General features: G+C 36.3%; 1 protein-coding gene and 1 long non-coding RNA gene across 6 annotated transcripts in view; one reads left to right on the top strand and one right to left on the bottom strand.

The window, feature by feature from the left end:
- Window positions 1–25,629, top strand: part of LOC125937046 (uncharacterized) — a 47,449-nt gene that overhangs the window by 5,174 nt on the left and 16,646 nt on the right. Inside the window, exon 1 of one of the 3 annotated variants that reach the window (XR_007462233.1) lies at window positions 17,748–17,860. The exons of 1 other annotated variant lie outside the window; for it this stretch is intronic. This is a non-coding gene — a long non-coding RNA (uncharacterized LOC125937046). Of the gene's footprint in view, window positions 1–17,747; window positions 17,861–25,005; window positions 25,217–25,629 lie in introns of those variants that run through there. One more of the 3 variants, XR_007462232.1, reaches the window with a different exon arrangement.
- Window positions 3,066–25,070, bottom strand: C1D (C1D nuclear receptor corepressor). Of its 3 annotated transcripts, none has more exons than XM_049651552.1 (6): window positions 25,002–25,062; window positions 13,827–13,989; window positions 9,635–9,781; window positions 8,842–8,908; window positions 8,481–8,536; window positions 3,066–5,598 (listed from the first exon to the last, which is right to left on the bottom strand). In XM_049651552.1, the coding sequence occupies exons 3-6, from the start codon at window positions 9,770–9,772 to the stop codon at window positions 5,434–5,436; spliced, it is 426 nt and encodes a 141-aa protein (XP_049507509.1). In that variant the 5' UTR covers window positions 9,773–9,781; window positions 13,827–13,989; window positions 25,002–25,062; the 3' UTR covers window positions 3,066–5,433. The 3 variants fall into 3 exon arrangements, with proteins under 3 accessions (XP_049507509.1, XP_049507510.1, XP_049507511.1); XM_049651554.1 differs by lacking the exon at window positions 3,066–5,598 and adding an exon at window positions 6,585–7,281; XM_049651553.1 differs by lacking the exon at window positions 13,827–13,989 and having other exon boundaries at window positions 25,002–25,070.

Genomic DNA, 25,629 nt, shown 5'->3' on the forward strand with positions numbered 1-25,629 from the left:
AGGGGGGAGGGGGGGGGGGGGGGAGGGGGGGGGGGGGGGGGGGGGAATAAGAGCTTAAAAAAAAAACCTCTATCAAGCTGAATTCAATGAGATTTCTTAAGTGGTTTGTGCTCTTGGATAAGCACAACTTGGGTAAGATGTTTTAAGTATTTATTTTCATTACTTAAACCTGACTGCTGCATTATATTGGGAAAAGACCACACAGCATATAATAGGCTTGGTGAAAATATTCTCTCCATGGAAACCTGACAATTTTCCTTCCTTCAGGGAAATGAGTTTCTTCAAACCAAGTTTAAAGGATGGTACATTCAATCATAATTGACAATGTCTGCTAGAAAGTCTGAACATTTTGGCTGCAGAATGAGTATAACAGACCCTTGACATTTCAAGTCTAAGTCCTGAGGTCTTTGCCCAAATTCAAAAATATTCCTGAATAAATTTATACAGGTTCCTGGTTTTCTTCAGAATTACACTTTCATCTTAGGTCATAAAGTTTTTTCACACATATTTACACATCCAAATTATTAATATTTTTAATTCCTCACATCGAACAGCCATTGTATTTGTTTGCTAGGGCTGCCATAACACATACCACAAACTGGGTGGCTTATACAATGGAAATGTATGGTCTCTGCTCTGGAGACTACAAACCCAGGCAAGGTTTGTTCCTTCTGAAGGCTGTGAGAGAGAATCTGCTCTGGGCCTCTCACTTAGCTTCTGGTGGTCTGCAGGCAATCTTTGGCGTTCCTGGACTTCTACAATCGTCACCTTGATCTCTGCCTTCATCTCCAACTGATGTTCTCCCTATGCATGTCTATGTTCAAATTTCCCTTTTATAAGGAAATCTGTCATATTGGAATAGGACCTACTCTAATGACTTTACCTTCACTATCTACATCTACAATGACCCTATTTCTGAGTTACAAGGTACTGAGAGTTAGGACTTCAACATATGTCTTTGGCGGGAACACATTTCAACCCATAGCAGCCATTTGCACATAATAAAGTTTGACATCTTCCAATCACTACATACTGTCTGGATAACTGCTGAATTTCGCATGCCTATAATAGAACCTGACACACGGAAGGGGCCCAATAAATATTTGTGGAACGAATAAGTGAATAAATGCATAAGACTGTAAGGGAAGAAACCGTGGCTGCTGAGAGCTTAGCCTACATCATTAGCTGAGTAATCCCATTCTGCATGGTGTTTAGCAGTAATTAAAATTATGCTTTGGCAAAATTGCAAAATACCGCATATCCCATGGACCTCTAAGGTCACTCGTAGTCAAAATCACAAATGTTAAAGCTCAAAAATGTCAAAACTCATAAAACCCAGCAAATATACATATTTTTACTGATGATTTCTTTCTTAAGGGAGAGATACTAGAAAAGTATCAGAAATAAGGTAGTAAATTATTTTGATTTAAATAAGTCATGGAATGTGTTATTATTAGAGAGAGCAAAGGTCACTAAATGAAACAGTATCAGCCAGATACATTACAATATGGTTTATGATAAGCCATTGCTAAATGGATCACTAAATCAGGTGATTCCTTGTTAGAAGAACTCTTCTGCTATTTTAATTACTAAACCTCTTTGGACAAGGGCCAAGATGAATTATACACACTACAGTAAATTGTACACAACAAGCCTCTATTCTTTTTACACTAACATTTTCAACATAGGCTCTCAATAGATAATGCCTACATAACAAGGGATTGAAGTTATTTTATATTTCTTCTAATCACCTCATTCAAATCATAGCATTTCCTGGGTCCTCGGCTTTAAAAAACTGTATTACTATAAATTCTGGATAGGTCTACATTCATTTCAGCAGAAGCATCTTGAAATGTTGAATTATCATCTTCAATTTCCTTCAGTCATTTATTGTAGCTGCCAAACTGAAATGGTGCACCTAAAAGGCAACAGTAAACTGAAAGCAAATAATAAAAAAGTCTCTTAAATGTTTCATTTATAAAAGCTTATTTTTCCCACCATCAAATTTTGTACACTGTCTGAAATATATCACTTGACAAAATTGACATCTTGCATGCAGTTATTCTGCCAGGATACATTTGCTTAACTTCCAGGCTTATGGGGGGAGGGGAGGGAGGTAGCATCTTTTCTCAACCTTTTATGAACAGAAGAATAATACAGAGCTAAGTTGGTTTTGGTTTTTGGCCTGGGTGGGGGGGCGGAGTGCAGAATTAAAATTAAACCTCAATTGCCAACACATATCACTATAGCTATCCCCTTTTCTAGATAACTTTACTAATCCTTCCTAGCTATATTAAAAATTATGCCATAAAATAAACACTTTAAAAAGGCACATCACGTCAGAGGGTGGCTGCTCCAAAGAGTAGTCTATGGCAGCTCACTGATAGGAAAACATTTCTGCAAACCAAAACCATTCAAAGCATTTTGTTGAAATCCTGCTCACAAGCAACAGCAAATTAACCAAGTAGAACAAGTCTACAAAATTCTATTATAAAGTCCTGTATACTTTTTCCCCTAACATAATTGTTAATGACAACTATAAAATGCTAATATATAAGATAAACAAAATGTGGTTTGTATTTCCAAAACCAAAGAGTTTTAGACCAGGATACAGGGAAAAGGAAATGTTTTTATTAGTAAAGTACCTTCAAATCACATTTATATAAAATAGGTTGCTACCAAGGTCATTTGGTAAAAGAGCCACTGAATTGGTCCAGGCAAGTTTATGAACTATGCTATGAGAGAAGAAAATGAGATGCCAGTGCCTCCTTTTCTCCCATTTATATACCAAACTTAGCTATTACATGAGGGTCAGAATCACTGTTCAAAATCTTTCTCAGTTAATGTCACTTTGTAAAGCCGAAATTTCTGATAATTTATTGCGTAAAATCATAGTTTAACTATATCATAAACTGAGTGATTCCTAGAGCATCTTTTCCTCAAATGACCTACTTAAGAAATAAGTATCTATATTCAATACAATGTCCATTTTTGAAACATTTCCTACATTTCTAGTCAATTTTAAAAGCCTTATTTAGAAATAATACCAATCCATTTCTAATAGCTAAGTAGAACAATTTTTTAATCTGCAGGGTATCTTAAAAACCAATCAACTTGACATAACCTCCTAATTCCAGGAATGTAAACCATAATTCATCCTTCAATTTTCCTCTTAACATATTCTACTTTACTAAAATGAATTCCCATCCTGCAACTATGAAACAAGAAAATTGTACTTAAAATAATATTAAAAAACGAAATCTCATTATTTAGTATTAGATTAATAGTCTATAATTCTAATCTTAAAAATATCTATAGCTATAACCTCTCCAACTTGTTAATTCCCAAAGAGAGTAATAAAAGATGTGATTAACATCTAAACTTAGAGCAGACTGTCATTTGGAAAAAACTATGTTAACAATAACTGTACCACAGTCAAATAGATCAACCCATCACCCTTTATGGTTCTGACTAAGGTTAATGAGCACAATTTGTCATAAATTTTCTAGTAACTCTGAAAAAGTGAACAAAAAGACTTCTTTCATAACACTTTATAAAAGTAGAATAAAGGCTTGAGTTGTCTTCCGTGGAACCTAGCATCGTATTTGGCAATGTAAATAAATGTCATTAAATATTTGTGAAATGAATAAACAACAAATGAAAATAAAACCCACTGCACTACTACCATTCAGCTCCTTATTATGTGCCAGGTAATAAGTATTTCAAATTCTACATACTAAAATGGAATACGCTCAAACTGTTTATTTCTACTAAATAAAACACTGAATTATTCACTAAGAAACTCCAACTTAACAGAATTTAAAAGTTGGATTTTCACAAACCAATAACTTGGTTAATGATTTTCTGTAACTGTATGACATTTTTCATTTAACTTTTTTCTTTATGAAATTAGAAAATATACAAAAATTCAAGTTATAAGTTCCTTTGTAATAAACAACACATGTATATTACACTTGGTCATAAGAACATTTATTTCTGTCATGAAGAAGTTACTTTTCAAAAAAGCTCAACATTTGAGAGGATGAAGGTGAAAGAAGGAATGAAATAACTATAAATGTTCTTCCACTTCAAAAACTGTCTGACAACTGAGCCAAAAGACTCTGCATCTATCAGTGACTTCCTCTTCATGTGTCATAGAAAGAGTTCAACATGCTTTACAAAATCCATTACATTTTAAGACCGTTTCCAATATCTTATACCATAAATCAAGAAATCCATTTATTCAAGGTTACTTATGGAGAATTAATCACACAGAAAATTTTAACAACTTCTTTTTCAAAAATTAAAGTACTTTACTGTACTTGGCATTCCTATACATAATGATGTGGACTTAAAGACTGAAAGCATTAAGAGCATATAATTAAAGTTCAAGGACTTAGACATTAAAAAAAATTTTAATACATATAATTCTCTGTGACAAATATTCCAGAAAAATAAATCAGGATATAAACACAATATAATCTCTTCTGGATTTCTCTTCCCCTTAAGTGGCATTATATAACATAGGAAGTTGTTTCAAAATACTTGTATGTACTTGATATCACCTCAAAAACATGTACTCCAAAAATCTGAAAAAGTGAGACCAAGAGAACTATGGCCATAATGCAGAAGGAACAAAAACTCATGAATTTATTCCTAATGATTTCTAAAACCTATCTTCCTAATTTCAAGGGCAAATTTATACAAAAGAGAAAAATAAACAGTCAGCTATACAAACTTTACAGCCTTTATTGATAGGATATAGCTATTATGCCAAAATTCAGCCATCAATATACAACCTCATTTCCCATCTGAAGTTAATGAGAATATATTTTACCTTAAATGGGACATAGAGGCAAATTGCCAAGAATAAAAATATAACCTTAAAGTCTTAATTTCACACTTCAAATATCAAAAGAAAATAGTAATTCCCAAAATCATGAAAACATGAAGTAACAACATAGAAAAAAATGGACATTTAAGTCATTTCATTCTCTTAATATTATATAGTGAAAACAGATGTATTTATAACTTCAGCCTTCAGATAGCATACTTCATAAAGTCATTATTCATTTAAAATAGACAAATGTTTACAAAAAACATTTAACTTAAATTTCATAATTGCTTATAAAATGGTACTTGAAAAGATTGACCTGTATCGGGAAATAAGAGTCTTGTCAAGAAAGATGATAAACTATAAATATAAAATATACCACAGTGTTAAAAATCTCATAGTGGTCTATAGGAAAATCAATAAAGATAACAATCTTTCTGGGGAAAAAATATTTAGCATTACAAATTTAAAATGTAAATTTTATATATGAATTCAATAAGGAATACATTTAAACCTTGTATTGCCACATAATCATCTACTTTGTGGAAAACAATAAAAATGATGTACTTTTTCAATAGGTGTACATCAAAACTAAAAGGCTAATTTTTACTTTTTCCTTTATTGGCAACTTTGGATGCATTTTTAGGTTTTGGTTCCCAAAGGGCATTTTTCACAAATCTTGAAGCTGCACCTCTGTCCAGCTTGCCGGCCTTTTTCTTGTCTGTTATTTCCTTGACTCTGTTCATGTATACTCTGATTCTTTCCTTAAAGATTAAAAAAAAAGAAGAAAAGAAAGCAATAGATTTACTAAGCTGTTCACCACCACTAAGTTTTATTATACTATACCTCAGTTAAATTCAACAGATATGTATTTATTGCCTATTGAGTGGTGATAGTAAGTGCAAGTGAATAGGATAAACATGCTCCATGCTCTCCTGGAGTTCATAGTCTGGGGGGAATAGACACTAAAAAGTCATTTCAGAAGTGTTTTGATGTTTCAAAAGAGGGAGAACTAGACTAAGACATCACTACAGAGATAAACATTGAATTGTTTATGTGTGGTTATATATTTAACTTAGCACTAACCTAAATGCACATAATAACTCTTATGTATCTGAAGTCTATAATCTAAAATAGAGCTCTCATATACTTGCAGCATACAAATTAAACTGGAAATTTTTCTAAACAGGAAATGGATGAAGTAGTACTTAACTATTTTTTTATTTTACTTTCTAGTATCACAATTAAAATAAGCAAAATGAAAATACAAAATCTTTTGTTCAATTTCATAGTTTTTGATCAATAAGCACACAATACTTTCTGATGAAAACTATAGTTCTAATCAGACTTTACAAGGTGAAAAACAGAATAGGTTGTGCCATATCACTTCGAATCTTCTGAGACCATTAATCAGAATAAAGGGCTATTCTATACTTTGACTGGAAAATTTAAATAAAGGGGATGAGAGCCATAAAATAGCATAGTAAATGAGTGATCACTGATGAAAAGCAAGTTTCATTAAAATAATCAAAATAGGGGCGCCTGGGTGGCGCAGTCGGTTAAGCGTCCGACTTCAGCCAGGTCACGATCTCGCGGTCCGTGAGTTCGAGCCCCACGTCAGGCTCTGGGCTGATGGCTCAGAGCCTGGAGCCTGTTTCCGATTCTGTGTCTCCCTCTCTCTCTGACCCTCCCCCGTTCATGCTCTGTCTCTCTCTGTCCCAAAAATAAAAAATAAATAAAAAATAAAAAATAAAAATAGTTACAGAAATTTACACAGAAAAATGCAGACCCCTAGAATTTTTTAATTGTGAACGGCTGACCACTCTGCTCAAAATCCTCTCATGGTTTTCTATTTCTCTCAGAGTGAAAGCCCAAGTCTTCCCAACACAGACCCACTCCAGCCTTGCCAGGAGTTATCTTCCTCAAATATCCACATAGCCACTCCCTCTCTCCCTTCCAGTTGGTTCAAACATTAATCTCGTTAACAGGCGCTGCCTTTACCATTTAAAATGGAATCCTACTCAAGCACTCCAATCCCCCTTACCCTACGCTATTTTTTTTTTCCCATAAGCTATAACTTTCTAACATACTACATACTACATATATTTATTATGTTAAATGCTTGTCTCCCTCCACTAGATAGACTGGCATCTGCTGCAAGGGCAGTGGTATTTATCAGCTTTATTTACAGAGGAATCATCTTACTTGGATATAATGCCTGGCTTCCAGTAAGCACTCAATTATTTGTTGAATAAATAAACTGACTATTTGCAATGCCCTTCCCCATTCATGATATACATGACAAATAGATTTCCTCTCACACGCTGACTCTGTGATCAATTAGTGATGTCTGTCACAAGGTCAGAAAAGGGGAATAGGTTTATGTATGCTTTTTTATGTGCCAACTCTCGTCCAGAATATGAACGTACTCCTCCATAAAGTGGGTTCTGATGGAGAAAAAAGATAATAATTTTATCCTTTTCCAATGAAAGAATCAAGTATTAAAATACTACAAATAACTTTGTGTTAAGGAAAAATGAGGAACTTTACAAATGTAAAGTCCATATCAGAAAATTGAAAACAGATGATACATACAGTGCACCCTCCTTAAGATTTTAAAGCCAGTACCACTGGTCAAATCAAGATCTGTGCCTCATATAGTTTTACATTTTTGCTGTAAGTATTTTTCACAATTTCTACATTAAAAATAAATTTGTTTTTCCCCCCAAGAACTTTAAAAGAAGAACGTGTCTTACTCCCTATTTTATAAAATTAAGACAAGAGCTCTGGTTTACTCATTTTTTTTGTAAATAAATGACCAAGTACTCTAGCAAGTTGTAAATAACATACATATCAACACCTGAAGACTTAAAAATAATAATACAGTGTCAAGTGTATTTCACATACTTATCTTGTATTTTATAAACACAAAGAATAAATGTATTAATATTCTTACTCATAAAGCCAAGTCAAGAAGGTAACCATAAGTTTGATTTCTAATTTTTTCTTTCATATTGAATGATTTAATTTTTGAAGTCAGCAAAAACTTCAAGACACTAGACCTTATATACTGTACTTATACATCTAAATGGAATACAAAGACAAACCTAGAAGATTTATTACAGGTTGTAAATATGTCACTAATGCAGAATTACTGGACAGTACACATACAACTGGTGCCAAAAAAGCTTTTAGCTTTGTTGCTGAACTGGATTCTTTACTGCTGAGAAAATGAATTAATGGAAGAATTGAAAAGGTGGGGGAGAAACTTTCCCGTCTTTGCTAGTAAATCAACTAGAATATACTTTTAAGAATTGTGTAAGAGTTTAGAAAAAAGGGGGGGGGGGCAGTTGTAGAGATGAACAGGATTTCAAGAATTTATAGAATAAATAATATGGAAGTTATAAATAATTACTTGAATTGTAATGTTCTCCCATCCAGAGATTTATATAATATATGGAACACAAATTCTCTGACAAAGGCAAAGAAAAGAAAAACTAAAGACATGATGAAATCTGGCTCACTTTCATAATTAGGACTCTAAATAATTTTGTTCTCCACAACTAGTGTGATAAAGTACTATGACTCTGACTTCAGGAATACCACAACAAACAGTCAAATAAAAAGAAATCCACTGCAATCTTACCAATTCCTGCTTTACTGGATGTTCCTTAGGATTAACTCCCTGAGTTGCCAAATAAACTACAAGACAAAGATTTCATGGAACAAAATGGCATATATATTAATTGCGAGCATTAGTTAAAGAAACTCTAGTTACTCACAAAAAAGAAATATCACAAAAAAATGATAAATCTTATTTAACCTCTATGTAATATTAAATTTTATGCGGCTCATGGACATCTGATATTCTGATTTAAAAGAAATAAATATCTGACTATAAAAATTGCCATGAAGTATAACAATATATAAATTGTTAGCATTTAAAAAAGAAATCACCTTTGACATAATAATTTGCTTCATAATTAACTCCAAATTAATATACATACCCCAAAACATTGAATTTAACGTGTAAGCAGAAACTAAATCCACTTTTGCTTGTTCAAGGGGGTCCAACTATTTAATAAAAAAAGAGAGAGAGAAAAGAAGTACATGCAGTGAACACCATCACATATTTTAAACTTTCACCAAATACAATGTATCAAAGAGATGTTTCTTTCACTTCCTATAATCCAATAACCAAATGATCTTGAAATAATTTGCAAAAAAAAAAAAAATTGTTAACCAGAGATTTTTGCCCACAAATTTTCACTTCGAGGTATCATCTTTAGTTAGACAAAGAATATGTATAATCCAAGAAAAATTCTTTTCAATTATTTTAATTTCAGGAGTTATGATCCGGGCTTTGTATGTCAAAAGTAATTTATCAATGTAAACACTGTACATGATGCATTTATGTATAAGAGGCAGGCTAAAATGCTTAGGCAATACCAAAGACAGAAGAAACATAATGAGATTTGTTTTAGACTGTCAAAGTCAATTTACTCTTTTTGTCCTATAGGGTTTCCAGAAACTCTGATAACATCATTGTAATACTTAAAAGGTCAAAGACAGAGTCTGTCAAAAAGAACGTTTTGAGTGCTCCTTTTTTTCTCAAAACCACGTCAAAATAAAAATACAGTTAGGAAGTATTTCCTAAAGTTGAAGTTCTGGTTTGTTTTTTCCCCTTAAAAATACCCAAACACTTGAAATAAAGGGGAAAAGGAGCACATCGCTAATCTATGTCTTCTGTATGTTTTCATAACACAGCACTCTGTTTTCTAAATTACATTTTTAAAATACCTTCTGCAACAACTCATTTCTAGAAACAGACATCATGGTCTTCAGCATCTCATCCACAGCACCAATGGAATTTTCAAATGTTGATAAATACTCATGAATTTCTACTGGGTAGTCTTCATTAATTTCTTCACCTGCCATTATGACCAACTGTAAAAAAATTAAATTCTTAGAATTCATGGGAGACAGATTGCTCTTTAGTTTACAAAAACAAAACCAATACGTCATATCACGTGTTTAAAAAGTGCTACAAGAGGTAAAACCTGAAGATAAGTAAATAAATCTTCTTAGAATATAATTCTAGAGCAACTACCTTCAAACTTCCCCTCCTCAAATTGTTTGAGGTGGGCAAGGGGAGAAGAGAACCCACCCAAGTCCACTAATGCTGTACATATTAGAGCCTCAATGTTTGTCAAGAATAAAAGACATGACCACCAAACATGGATTATCATTAATCAAAGTCCTACATTTAAAAAACCTTCTGTTGAAGTTAAAAACCAAGCAAAGCAATGAAAGTATGATGAGTATATCCTATCTCTACGGTTGCTGAAAAATCACAAGTAAAGCAAAAACATATATTTTAGCCCTTTTAAATTAAAAAAAATTTTTTTTTTTAATGTTTATTTTTGAGACAGAGAGACAGACAGAGAGAGAGAGAGAGAGAGAGAGTGGACAGCCCAGAGGCAGAGAGAGAGGCAGACACAGAATTCAAAGCAGGCTCCAGGCTCTGAGCCGTCAGCACAGAGCCTGATACATGGGGCTCAAACCCACGAACCACGAGATCATAACCTGAGCTGAAGTCCTACACTCATCTGGACGCTCAACTGCCGGAGCCACTCAGGCGCACCATAAATTTAGATGTTGATCTAGCAGCATGGTATATTAAACTAAAAAATTAGAAAACCTTGGTCTGAATTATCTTATGACTATCACTAAAATCATTTTGAAGCCTATATATATATTCTTTAAGCCTCTTTAAAATATTAATAACAAATTCAAAGAGTCCATTAATCACATAAAGTCTACAAGCAGAAAAGAGGAAACTTCAGAGGAATAAACTATATGGTTTTCATTTAGGCCAGAGTATACCTTGACAGCCCATTCTTTTAAAATTCACATTTATATCTTAATATATAATATCTATGTGAGAAAAAACAAAATCCACATCAATGCATTTAATATGATATCTAAGACCAAATTTCGGAAGCAATCCCAAGCCATACATATCATCTTTAGGTTTAAAAAAAGTTTATTAGCTGAAAATACCTCTTTCATATTACAAAGCTAAGTAGAACCACCAAGAATGTGTGAAAGAGCAAAACATAGCAGAATTGAAGTAAAGAGACTTGGGCTTTCTGTCTTGCTTGATTACTGACTTTGTCACCTTAGATAAATCACTGAAAAGTCTCTGGGCCTCAAATACTTCATCCATAAAATAAGACAGTTGGTCTAATGATCTGTAAAGTCCCTTATAGTTCTAAATGTTATGATGCCTATGTCACAACTTTAAAAAGTACTATTGGAATATTTAGTGACAATATATCAACATTTCTATTCAACAAGTATATTCTGCTGAGACATCTGGTTTCACTTAAAAAAAAAGAAGGTGAAATCCATCTGATGATCACTACTTGTGCTGTAAAATTACACTCTAACTACTGTGCAACCAGCAATTAAACAAAGAACTCTGATAAAAGAAAACCCCACAGGAAGGAATTGTGACTTCCTATTTCAAAAAGCTAACTGAAAATTTACATTTGCCTCTGATCCCTCCCCAAAACTCTCCAAAATGCCAGAAGAAATATAAAAATAAGTCCATAGTAATATTGAAAACCAAGAAGGGCATGTATCCATGAGCAGACTTCAACAGTACAAATTTTTGTAAGCTAAAGAGCAAATGGGACCAGAGTGATAGGAAAGCAATCCAAGAAGCCAGAAATCCCCTACAGAGAGAGAGAGAGAGAGAAGGACAATGTAAGAATAACCCCAAGATGAAGGGCAATAAGAGCTGGGCCATGAGGGCTGAAAACAGCTAAACCAATCTCTAGATCTGTGAAAGGCTCCAGCATCTGCTGCCCAAATACAGGTGTAAGTACAAAGGATATATTGCAAATATAAAGAAGACTTATATTTCTTCTCTTTATGTAGAATTTTAAGCCAATGAATTTGAAAATCTGGCTGAAAAGAATGTGGTGCTGAGGGAAAACAAAATCAGTTACCAAAATTAACCTAAAAGGAAGTACATAAACCAAATAGATTATTAAGAAAATGTTTAAGTCAAAGATCTACCCTTCAAAAAGGCTCCAAGCCTAGAAGATCTAGGTATTTTCTTTTAAACCTTTAAGCAACAGTTATTTCTTACAGTATTTAACTGTTTAAGAACACAAAAAAAGATGAAAAACTTAGATACCTATTTCATAACACACACAAAAATAAACTCCAGATGAATTAAAAAGGCAAACGTATAAACGTATTAAAAGATTATATAAAATATTTACATAATCCAAATGAAACACAAATGCTATGAAAGGAAATGAATGACAGACTTAACTACATAAAAACTGGAAGAAAAAAAATCCACATGGTAAAAGTATACTGTAAGCAAAGTTAAAAGGCAAGAAAACGCATGGGAGAAAATATTTGCCAGAATATAAAAAAGGATTAGTTCAATTTTATAAAGAATTCCTACAAATTAAAAAAGTATCACCCATTGGACTGGCAATAATTTTAAAGATTAGCAAAGTTCAATGTTGGCAAGGGTATACAATGAAGGTGGAATATAAACTGGTACAGATTTTTTTTTTTTTTTAACGTTTTTTTTTTATATTATTTATTTTTGAGACAGAGAGAGACAGAGCATGAATGGGGGAAGGTCAGAGAGAGGGAGACACAGAATCTGAAGCAGGCTCCAGGCTCTGAGCTGTCAGCACAGAGCCTGACGCGGGGCTCAAACTCACGGAGCGTGAGATCATGACCTGAGCCGAAGTCGGCCGCTTAACCGACTGAGCCACCCAGGCGCCCCTGGTACAGATTTTTTATACATACCCTTTGACTCAGGAAATCCTCTTAAGAATCTAGCTTAGAGAAATTTCTGTATACATACATACAAATTTATTAAAATGCACTCCTTGAACTCTTCTCTCAATCTCTCCCACTTTCTCTTGCATCAATTTTTCCCTCTGCTCCATCATTATCCATAAGCTTACAACATTTTATTTCTCCATCTTTGACAACAAAAGAAATATCTTGATTTCATATCCCCCTCCAGCAAAAGCCTCATTTTCCGATCCTTGAAAGAAGTGCTTATAGTAACAGTTCCAATTGCTTTCAGAACAAACCCTCAAAAACAGGTGCTTACACTAACAGTCCCAATTCCTCTCCTTCCATTCTTTCTTGATCCGGCCACAATCGGGCCCCCTCCTTCTCATTCAAATTGCTCTCGTCAAAGTCATCCACACAGCCACATTGTTAAATTCAATGGTCAATTCCCAGTTCTCATCACTTGACACTGTTCACTCTCTTCATTTCCTTGGCATCATATTTTCTTGATTTCCCTCCTACCTCATGGCTGCTTTCTTGGTCTCCTTTGCAGCATCCTTCTCATATCCTCAGCCTCTTATCCTTGAAATGCCCACAGGCGTCCTTGATTCTCTTTTCCTCTCTAATTTACTCACTAGGTGAGCTCAGGGCTTTAAATTGCATTAATATACTGATGACTCCCAGGTCTTTATCTCCAACCCTGACCTCCCCACTGAACTCCAAATCATATTTCCAACTGCTTACTCAATACCTCTGGTTGATGTTAATAGATTCTCAAATGTAATGTGCCCAAAGCCAAATCTTGCCTACTGTAGTGTTTCCAACTCCACCTTCCCAATTGTTCAGACCTAAAATTACAGAGTGGTCCTTGACTCTTCTCTTTCACCCTAGCTTTAAGACATATTTAGAATCCAACCACATGCTACCATTTATATTGAGACCACCCTGATCCAAGTCAATTCAAGCCATCACTGTATCTTGCCCAGATTGTTGCAGTAGCCTCCTAAATGACCTCCTTGTTTCCATTCTGATAGTTTAGTATCAAGAAAGCAGGGTGATCATTCCAAATCTAAGTCAGATTATATAATAACTCTGCTTGGAAATTTCCATTCAAAGGCTCACCACACCTCATTCAATAAGACAAAATCTGGGGCACCTGGGTGGCAGTCAGTTGAGGGTCCAACTCGATTTCAGCTCAGGTCATGATCCCAGGGTCATGAGATTGAGCCCCACGTTGGACTCTGCACTGAGCGTGGAACCTGCTTAAAATTCTCTCTCTCTCCCTCTGCCCCTCTCCCCTGCTCATGTGCAGGCTCTCTCTAAAATAAAAAAGAAACAAAATTTTAAGTAAAAATTTTAAAAAATAACAAAAGACAAACTCCTTACTTACAGTGGCCTAAAAATCCCTCTCTGCTACCTCCTCTGTGACCTCATCTCCTCATTCCACTCAGGCCATAACAGCCTCATTGCTCTTTCACGTCAGGTATGCCCCTACCTCAGGGCCTTTGTGCTGCTTCTTTCCTCCCTAGAATGCTTCTCTCCCACCAGGAGCTTCAGAGCACAATACTTCACCTTCATCAGATCTCTACTCAAAGGTCACCTGCAGGTAATCCTTTCCTGACTACCTATGTTAACAGGCACACACCCCATTCCCAGCACTCTGTATCTCCTCTGCCTCAGAGTCCTCAGTAGCATCTGACTTGTTTATTCGTTTACTGCCTGGCCACCTCCAAAAGAAGGGAACTACATGAGAGCAGAAATTTTTGTGTTTTTTTCACTAGCACTGCCCGACAGTCAATAAACATTTGTTGAATGAAAAATCTCTAACAAAATACTGGAAATACTAATCTAATATTCATCAATAAGGAAACAGTTAAATGAATTACAGCACATCCATCCAAGAGAATATTAAAAACAAAGAAGTAAATCTTTATGTAGTAACACAAATGAGAAACGGTGAAAAAATTCATAGAACATTGTATACAAAACAATATGTATCTAACATATGCCATTTGTTTCTAAAAACCCGTATATATAAAGATATGTAGAAAAAGGTCTGGAAGTGGGAATGCAAGCTGGTGCAGCCACTCTGGAAAACAGTATGGAGGTTCCTCAAAAAACTAAAAATAGAACTACCCTACGACCCAGCAATTGCACTACTAGGTATTTATCCAAGGGGCACAGGGATGCTGTTTCAAAGGGGCACAGTCACCCCAATGTTTATAGCAGCACTACCAACAATAGCCAAAGTATGGAAAAAGCCCAAATGTCCATCGATGGATGAATGGATAAAGAAGATGTGGTGTACACACACACACAATGGAGTGTTACTCAGCAAGGAAAAAGAATGAAATCTTGCCATCTGCAACTACGTGGATGGAACTGGAGGGTATTATGCTAAGCGAAATTAGAGAAAGACAAATATCATATGACTTCACTCATATGCGGACTTTAAGAGACAAAACAGATGAACATAAGGGAAGGGAAACAAAAATAATATAAAAACAGGGAGGGGGACAAAACAGAAGAGACTCATAAATATGGAGAACAAACTGAGGGTTACAGGAGGGGTTGTGGGAAGGGGGGATGGGCTAAATGGGTAAGGGGCACTAAGGAATCTACTCCTGAAATCATTGTTGCACTATATGCTAACTAATTTGGATGTAAATTTAAAAAAGGAAAAAAGAAAAGAAAAAAAAAAAAGAAAAAAAAAGAAAAAGGTCTGGAAGGAGATATACAAAAAAGAGACATTCTCTCTGAAAAGGGTCAGAGATTAGGGAATAGGATCAAAGCTGACTCATTTTTCTAACTCTTCATTCTTCATTGTTTAAACTTTGTTATTTCAAAAAGCATGTATTAAAATCGTAATAAAAATAATCATTAAATTTAAATAAAGGCATATTTTAACAAAGTGTTTTGGCTCTTAACAAATACTGCAAGTATAAAAAACACAAAAAGGCCTTTATTTAAATGTGAATGTTTTCATCCAATTTTTCTATTAGTGAATAACTTCCCTCCCTAGAATCATGATGGGGATTTTTCCTGCAATTATTCCTGGTCCCTAAGCCCCAATAAACAAGTAGTTATTTATTGTTAAAATGGGTGAGGGTGAACACTGAAAGCAAGGCAGTAAGAATAATTACCCTCATTAAATATGAACTGAACCACTTGCCTTTTTCCTAACTAAAAAATAAAGGCAAGGCCGACTACAAAATAATGGTTCTTCTATGATCAGAAATTCCCTCCAATTCATGATTTCTTCTAACATTTTACACAGACAGTTCCTGAATATTTGTTCTTTCCACAGGAAAAGTTACAAGGAGAGAACTGCAGAAACTTCCCTCTGTTACTCAGATCCCAGGATGACGCCATGCATGTATGGTATTAGCAGCAATAGCAAACATTTGAAAATCACTGCCTATGAGCCAGACACTTCTAAGTATACTCACTTACTTCAGATTCAATAACTTGCCCAAAGTTGTACATGGTAAAATGCCCAAAGAAGAGAAAGAAGAAAACAACTCACCCTCCTCTGCTCCTTACTCCTTCCCAAGTTCTAAAGGTATTTCTCACCCTTCCACCTCACCTCCTCCTTCTAAAGTACCAACGGCAAAGCTGGAAGTGGAAGAGGACATGAGAAAATTTGCCTCTTTCCATCTCTAAGGTCTGGTTGGGACTAAAGCACAGAGAGAGGGGAGAACCCTCCCCTAGTAACTCCTATAGGATGTTACTGTCACTTCTTCCTCTCAGTGATAAGGGAAACCACAGTACAGGCAGGAGAAAAGAGGGGTGCACAGCATCACACATAGAACAGAAGCCATCCCCCTATCTGCTACCCTTGATTCTCTTACTTCCGGGAGGTCAGTCCAGCCAGGAACATAGGAATCACCCCTTACCCCTTCCTCAGGCCCCAGATCCCATCAGTTTGGCCTCCTTAATGTCCTTACACCACAAGCTTTCCTCCACTTTCACTGGCTAGATCATTTCAAGAGCCTTTGAGTAATCTCCCTACTGTCAATATTTTCCACTCTCAATTTTGAGATGTTACAAAATATGATTTTTCTATAGATACTCTGATCATTGTACACCCCTACTTAAAATCCTGCAAAAGTTCCCGATCCCCTCAGTATGGATGCCAGGCCTATTATTACATGGCCCTTGCTTGTCTAACCTCATCTTTCATCACCCTCCTCTTCCAATCCTATAGCTGCAGCCACAATGGCAGTTTTCCAGATGTGCCATGCTCATTCACTCTAACCTTTCACCTGTATGGTTCTCTGTACATTAACCGTTCTTCGCACTTAACTTTGTTCAAACCTTGCTTATTTTTGGAGGTAAGATCAGGTTTTACTTCAGCCAGTGAAGATTTCTCTGAGTGCCACCCTCCCATTCTCTCTGGAGAAACACAACTACAAGCTGTCATGTCACCTAAAACACTATTTGGTGATGCCTGTTGATGTACTTGACTTCCCTTTGACTACAAGCTCCTTGAAGGGGCTGTGTCATATTGCTGTTGTATCACCAGTGGCTGACACACAGAATGACTATGTCACGATCTGCCCAGGACAATCCCAGTTTATACCTGTTGTTTCAGTCTGCCATCTGCCCAGCTCTCCATTTCTCTTCCACAAGTGCCAGTTTGAACAATAAGTCATATGGTCACCCTAAAAAAAGTAGGTTCTCTGACCCTTACCACCACTCCTCACCCCATTTTCTTAGAGAACAGGAATCAGGGGAGTTGCTCCTGGTATCAGCCAGAGCTCACCCAGAGCAGTAGAACCAATAGGAGATATATATAAAGAGATTTATTGCAAGTAACAGGTTTGTGCAACTGTGGGAGCTGGCTAACTAATTCCAAACTCTGCAGGGCAGGCCATCAAGGAAGGGCATACTGGAACTCCTGGCTACGAGAGGAAGCTGCTGTCCACAGGTGGAACTTCTGTTTTGTCAGGGAATCCTTAGCTCTGCTCCTAAAGCCTTTTAACTGATTGAATCAAACCCACTCAGCTTATCTAGAATATTCTAACTTAAAGTCAACTGATTTGTGGATTTTAATCACATCTACAAATACCTTTACAGCAACATCTAGGTTGGTATTGGACTGAATATCTGGGGGCTGCAGTCTCACTAAGCTGTCACATCAAAAAGACCATCACACTCCTTCCAGCCTCCAGAACTATAGCAGAAAAGGTACATTCTTAGCATTACAAGCTGTTGTTCTGACAGAATTTCCCCACAAGTCTTGTTATTCCTGACTGTAGATTCCCAAGTAATAAAACTAGACTTCAAATTCCAGCTAACAAATGTGAAGGAGTGACAAATTACAAAAAAATATATCACCATTTTGCAACCCCTAATGAAATTATAGATACAGGCAACAATCACTGACAGATAAAGGGGTGAGGGGCAAGTTTACAATGGAGAGGTGAGACTGTCACTAATTTCTTTTTTAACGTTTATTTATTTTTGAGACAGAGAGAAACAGAGTGCAAGCAGGGGAGAGGCAGAGAGAGAAGAGAGGGAGACATAGAATCTGAAGCAGGCTCCAGGCTCTGATCTGTCAGTACAGAGCCCAATGCAGGGCTCAAACTCACAAACCGTGAGATCGTGACCTGACCCAAAGTTGGACGCCTAACCAACTGAGCCACCCACAGGCCCCGAGACTGTCACTACTTAAACCCAGGGATCAATCTTCACATCACTGAAAGTAGGACACAAACAAATTATGAATCTCCTGATGTTAAGCAATGTGATGTACACAGCACCATCTCTGTAGCATGACCAACATCCCCAAACAAAGTTGAATCTGGACCTAATTGAGCCCTTAAAGCTAACTTCCATTTTACAGGAAATACAGAGGGTAGAGAAACAAGTTAACAACATCACAAGAAAGCAAACAGACAAATCTAGAATAAGAAATACTCTACTGGACAATTGACCTGGTTTCTGTAACAAATAAATGGGATGAAGAAAAACTAAGAAAAGGGAGAGGAGGTAGAGGAAGAAGAGATTAAAGAGATCTGGGAGAGCTAACAACCAAATGGAATATGTAGACCTTGTTTGGATCTTGATTCAAATCATGTGTAAAAAGATTATTTTTGAGACAAAGAAATCTGAACATGGATCAGGTGTTAGATGACACTAACAGATCATTGATAATTTTGCTATGAAATTAGAAATCAGCTATGAGGTGAATTCAGCCTGGGTGGCTCAGTCGGTTAAGCCTCCGACTCTTGATTTCAGCTCAGGTCATGATCTCACAGTTTGTAGGATCGAGCCCTGCACTGGGCTCTTCACTTGCGGCACAGAGCCTGCTTGGGATTCTCTCCCCCTCTCTCTTTCTTCCTCTCTCTCAAAATAAACAAATACACAAAAAAAGAACTCAGCTATGCAAATGGCATTATAGTTATATTAGACAATATCCTTATTTAAGGGTGCATACTTAAGTACATAGGGGTAAAATTACAAGACATCTTGAATTTGCATTTTAAAAAAAGCTAGCCTTCATGAGTTAATTATACTTTGAGAGTCAAGATAAGAACCTATGTACATTATTTCTATAGTGAAATTAGATAGCTAACTCACAAATTAACATTTAGAATATAACTCAGTTCATAAATTTAAAAACACCTAAATAGAAAGTACGGTCTAGAATACTTAAGCAGCTCTACTATATCTCATTTCAATTCCAAATATAATTGGGGGTAATGGGAAGCTAGGTCACTGGGTGTGCTCACCAGATCTGTGATAGTTGTTGAACAAAGCTTATAAAAACAAAACATACCCTGTGGCCTCAAATGAGGTGTTTATTACTGACATTTCCAACAAAGGCTGACATTCCAGAGTGTCTAATTATTTCAATAATGTCACAAATTTCCTTCTAAAAAAAATCCTGATGCTGTATACTTTATCTGCCTCTCCTAAAAATGAATGCATGCAAAAATGAATAAACAAACAAACCATCAAATCAAGTCTAAAGTCATATATAAAACTAGGGAAAATATGTGCAACAAAGACAGATAAAAAGGAACCTCTACAAATCAACTTAACAACAAAAAGAATACTTGTAATCCAAATGAAAAATGAACAAAGAAAATCAGCAGTTCACATATAAAGGAATCCAGATGACCAATAAACATAAAGAAAGCTACTTAATCTTATAATTAAAGAAACATAAATCGCTAAAACAAAATGCCACTTTTCATCTGTCAAACAAGCAAAAATTAAGATGATTGATAATATCTAATATGGGCAAAGGTGAGGAGAAACAGCCTCTCATTCACTATTAACTGGAGTGTAAATTGAGCATGGGGGGTGGCAGGAATTTGGCAATGTGCTTCAAAATTGTGTATGTACAAATTCTTTGACCCAGCAGTTTTACTTCCCAAAGAGTACATTTTCCCAAAGATAATGTTCAAGGACATCTACTGCAACACTCTAAAATACTGAAACTTTAAAGCAGGGAACAATCTACATGCCCATTAACAAGAACTGGTTAAATAAATTATGATCTATTCATTCAATAAAATACTCTGATGCCATGAAAAAAGTATAAAGTAGAGCTCAGATTCCTAAGATATATTAAGTCAACAAAAACTGAACAGCACATATAATACACTCATTTGTTTTTAAGAAAAAAGATACATGAGTATGGAGGCATACTTGTATATCCATGTAAATTTCTTAAAAAAGAAGCTGTTAACTGTGGCTACTCCTGGGAAACCAAAAAGCAGGAAGGTAGGGAGCACATTTTATGTTATACTCTCAGAATTATTATTTTTAAACAATAATATACATATTATAATAATTATCTATATTTACATATAAGTTTTTCAATTCTTTGAAATTTACTTCATCCAGAAATATACCAGATAAAAATGTCATTTCCCCAACTTAGCAGCTAAAATCAAACCTACATTCTTTAGCTCTATTATATTCAAAGAACCATATGAATAGATTCCCTTCTGTACACATAAATTTTCTAGCCACCATGAGGCCATTTTCTCCCTCTTCTCACATTACAAAAACCTTTCTGGATGTGTGCTATCCCTAGAACTCCTAGAATTGCGAGGACTCCCAGCCACCATGATTTTTTTCCTGCTTAACTCCGCTCCCTCACCCCTCATATCCACTAGGTACAGTCTCACAGCATCCTTCTTTCTCCTTATCATTGTTGTAATTTCATATTTCTGCAATTATTTGATTAATGTCCATCATCCACACTAGACTGTAAGCTTCATACAGGGCAAGTCTTTACTCAGAATCAATCCTTAGTGCCTGGCATGTAGTAAATGTTCAGTGAATATTATTCATTTACATGGCATTGTAGATTCCGTGCTAAGATAAGGATAAATAAAGGAATTGTCAGTCAACTGACAGAAGACCTGGTTGGCGTTTTGTGAATTTCTTTAGCAGCGTTCAGTAGGCCTAGAGCAAGAACAATTACCAAGAATGCAGGAATTGGCTAATGGACACAAAGGAAAGGACTTGCAAAAGTATCTTTAAAACAGCAGCCTGGGAGGTATGGCCTTGAAGGGAAAGAAGTAAAGCCTTTCCCTCTGCTCTGAATACCTGTCCTTAACCTCCATCCCCTGTATTCTCAGCCCAGTGAAACATTAATTCTTTAAACCAACATCAAATGCCCTCTCCTCTATAAAGGAGTAATTTTGTCTCCTTCTTTTCTCCTTCTTCTTTACTCTCATGGTTCTCCAGACTTAGTTATCATATATCCATCAATCATACACATTTACATGTATCTTGATAAATTCAAAGATCAAGATTCAAATGACCCATCCATTCATTACATTTGACAAAAATGAACACACTACTCGGCCCTGAATCCCACAACACTAGATTCTCAAAACTGTCCCTGCTCCTCAGTAGCTATTCATTTTGTCTCCTTTGCAAGTTCTTCATCTCCCCAAATCTAAAAAGGCTAAAATGCCTAAGGACTCAGGTCTTGTACTACGTTCTTTTCTGTTTATAGTCACTCCTTTGGTGATTATCTCCAGTCTCCCAATTTTTTTTTTTTTTTGAACCCATCTGTGTTTGTTTTATTAGACCATGCTCAAGTGCAAGGTAGCGGGTTTATATTATTTATTGATGGGTAACAAATTACCCTAAAGCTTAGCAGCTTAAAAGAACAGACATTTATTGTCTCATAGTTTCTGAAGGTCAGAAATCACAAGTCAGTTAGATAAGTGATTCTGGCTCAGGGTTTCTCATGAGGTGTAGTCAGACTATTGGTCAGGGCTGTGGTCTCATCTGAAGGTTCAGCTGGGTAAGGACCCATTTTTTAAATCTCGCTCAGAGTTGTGGCAGGTCTCAGTCCCTCATGGTGTTCCTATTTGACTTAGGGCCTCAGTTTCTTGGTCTGATGGAGGCCTCCTTCTCTTTCTCACCATGTTAGTCTCTGCACAAAACAGGTTGCAATGTATTGGAACCATGTGTGGACTCAGTCATGTCAGACTATGAAGAGAAGGCTAGTGAAGGAGTTGCTAGACTGGTGATAGATACGGTCGCTGTTTCCTTCATGGGAAGGGAGTTCCAGTAACCTGACATCTCTGACCTCTTTCTACTTCTCATTCACTGATTTCCATCAGTGGAGAATTACTGAATCCGATGATCCATTCCAGTCTCCCAATTTTAAATACCATCTGTTCGCTGACAACTCCCAAATGTTCTTTTCTAGCAATGATCTACTCCCACTGAACTCCAGACTTGGTAGACTCAACATCTCAACTTGGATGACTAATAGACATCTCAAACATAGTATGTCATAACTGAACTCCTAATCTTCCCCCACAAGCCTGCTCCTCCCATAGTTTTTCACTTCTTAGTTAATGGCTATTCCACCCTTCTAGTTGTTCAAGCCCCATACCCTGACAATTATCTTACTCTTACAACCCACATTTAGTCCATAAACAAATCTGTTAGCTTCACCTACAAAATACATTCAAAATTGAACTGCTACTCACCATATTCATTTCTTTCCACCCTATGAGATTATGAAGCTGCTATAATCTCATGTGAATTATTACAAGACTTTCCTAATTAGTCTCCTGGCTTTTGCCTATGCCACTCTTCAACAATTTGTTCTTAACACAGCAGCCAGAGTGATCCTGTTAAAAACCTAAATCAGATCATGTCAGTCCTCTGCTCAAAGCATTCCACTGGTTATGTATCCTCTGTGCTATTCCTTCAGGGTGGGATTCATGTTGCATGACATTTGCATCTGCATGTGACTAACAATGTCTTGACACATATTAGGTACTTCGTAACTATCTGTTAACTGTCTAAAACCAATGAAAGTAAACTGGAGACAAATTTTGGAAAATCTTAATATCAGATTAGAATTTATACTTAAAGATATTAGGAAGTCACCACATGAATCCAAAAGAAAAATGTACCATAATGTACATTCTAGGACTATTTCCATTCCTATGCTAAGCAGAGTGACATACAATTATGAACTAAACCAGAAAACAATCCAATTTATAATTTTTTTGGAACTAGAGGACATCTGCAGATGTCACACCAGAATTCTATTACCATAATGACCTTTTTGCACTGCATTTTCTTAGAAAATAACGGTGAAACATATATAGAACAATCCGTCAATAATATCACTCCTTTGGCAGACAACCCATGTTAGTACCACCTATAATTTTCCTTCAAACTTACAGTAAAATCCCTGAGAAAAGATTAACTTTTTCTTTTTAAAGGTGTTAACCTCTAAAAAACAAATTTAGGGGCGCTTGAGTGGCTCAGTTGGTTAAGCGTCAGACTCTTGATTTCAGCTCAGGTGATGATCTCGTGCATGGTTCCTGAGTTTGAGCCACGCATCAGGCTCTGCACTGACAGTGCACGGAGCCTGCTTGTTACTCAGTCTCCCTCTCTCTCTCTACCCCTCCCCAGCTTGCTCTCTATCTCTCTCTCAAAATAAGTAACTTAAAAAAAACTTATCCCAAAGCCCGATAACAGAAAAAGATAGAAATTACAAAAGGTTGCTCAAGATTGAGACGAATAATTACATCAGATTGTAATGAATTTACTTCGATTATTTAATGTTAATGTTTAACTCAAAATATTTTCAAATTTATAGATATGAAGCAGCAAAACTACCTTCCAAAACCACGGAATTTGCTTCTTACAATATTACCATCTCTAAAAGAGTAACAGTATATAAGGCTATTGTGAAAGTTAAATGAATAATATTGGTAAAGCTATTAGAACAGTGCATGGTTCAGTTACCACTAGTAGCTAGTAGTAGTAGTTATTATTTTACTAAAGTGAAAATGATCAAATACCCTAATCCAATGTGGACTATTCAAAGCCAAACTTGAAGTTGACTGTTTGGAAACAGTAGCTGAGATAACACATATAAAGAACCATCTAAAAACTAAAAGCAGTTATGAAAAACTGTATCACCTCTGTACTGTGATACATACAACATAGCTATTGGAGGGAGCTATAACATCCTATAGCATTTTGGAAAACCACTGTTCACACTGTCATTATTTTATCTTTCAACAAAACAACGAGTTCTGGCATTTCCACCAATCACAAACAGTTCTCTCAATTTCAATAGTTGTCGGATTTTTTTTTCGGATCCAACATTTTTGGAACCAACGTCAACATACAATTACTTCTCGCTTCAGTATATTATCAGACAGTCCAAAGAGGTTAATAAGCGGGACACATACATCTTTATCAAGCAAAAACTGAACTGCGGTCAACACACAGGAAGACATCAAAGATAATTTTAAGCAGAAGTTTGAATCGCACCTAACCTTCTTCCTGAGGCATAAAGGAAAACTTTCTTGAGTACCCACTCTGGATTTCACCTTTAAATCGAGATTAGCCTACCGACTCAGGTGGGCTAATACTGCAGCGGCAGGCAGTTGGTGATCATATATGTGAATGAAAAATGTGGATAACACAGTAAAGTTACTCCTCTACACTTCCCACTTTGGCCTTCCTCCCTAAACCAGATTTGACGGCAGCTGAAAATTGTTAAGTTATTTAATTTCTCCTTCGCCTTCCAATATTTGATAGGAGGAGCTGAGAAGAAAAAAGTAAAGGCCAGATCAAGAGGGAGAAGTAAGGGTCCAAGGTTAGCCAAAGCCAGCAAGCAGCCGCAAGGCAAGCCCAAGTGGAGGGCCTGAAGCAATGCTGCCCCCAACGCTCGGGTGTGAGGGAACGCATTCACGAAGGCTACGCAGCTCGACCCGCTCCTCACAGTTAGCCAGGGGAAGAAAGGGGGACTCCCAGAAGAAGCGAACTTTTGCAGAAACACGAGACAAACTCAAACCCCAGCTTCGAATAATACCTCGCTGGCCTTCTACTCCGGTCTCCGGGAAAAGCAGTCGGGCAGTGGTGACGTCAATGAGGCGCCGGCTCTATCCCGGGCGCCAGCGGCGCTCTTTGATAACCTCACGCTGCTCGCCCCGCCCCGCTGGCTCCTTTTCCCTAGCCTAAACTCTCAAGCGCCTCAGGCCAAAGCTGTGGAAGGAGTTGCGGCGGGAAGCGGTTACTTTTTACTAGGTTTGTATTCGGCCGACACCCGCCGTAATACAAGTTGAGCGTATTGAACCAGAAAACGATGTTAGTTGCTAAAGCTTTGGTCAGGTTTTTATTTTTGTTTAAGCTGGTTCCGGGACCCTGGTTCTTACTACACTCCCTTCGCCCACCTCAAAATTAACCTTCTAGAGCGGACTCCCAAATTACCTGTGGCGAAAGCACAGGTTCTTTATTTTTACAATTCATCGCTAAAAATGTCTTCGTAAAATACAGCAAAAAATGAATTTCTTGAAAAATGGGGAAAAGGCAAAATACGAGTGCAGATTTTTCATTATTAGTTTCAATAAACAAAACTATATTTTAATAAATACAGCCAGTATATGAGAGGAAAAACTGTTAATCGAAAATGTAGTAGTAGTCCTTCTTACCGCGGTTTC

The sequence above is a fragment of the Panthera uncia genome (genome assembly GCF_023721935.1).
Source record: "Panthera uncia isolate 11264 chromosome A3 unlocalized genomic scaffold, Puncia_PCG_1.0 HiC_scaffold_11, whole genome shotgun sequence".
In the NCBI taxonomy this organism is placed as follows: Eukaryota; Metazoa; Chordata; class Mammalia; order Carnivora; family Felidae; genus Panthera; species Panthera uncia.

What these genes read in the sequence shown, in the direction of transcription:
- C1D (XM_049651553.1), bottom strand. Translation starts at nt 9,772, where the DNA reads ATGGCAGGTGAAGAAATTAATGAAGACTACCCAGTAGAAATTCATGAG. An exon ending in GAAATGAGTTGTTGCAGAAG is followed by an intron (nt 8,909 to 9,634) that starts GTATTTTAAAAA and finishes TTTATTAAATAG; the next exon opens with TTGGACCCCCTTGAACAAGC. An exon ending in ATCCAGTAAAGCAGGAATTG is followed by an intron (nt 5,599 to 8,480) that starts GTAAGATTGCAG and finishes TTAATCTTTAAG; the next exon opens with GAAAGAATCAGAGTATACAT.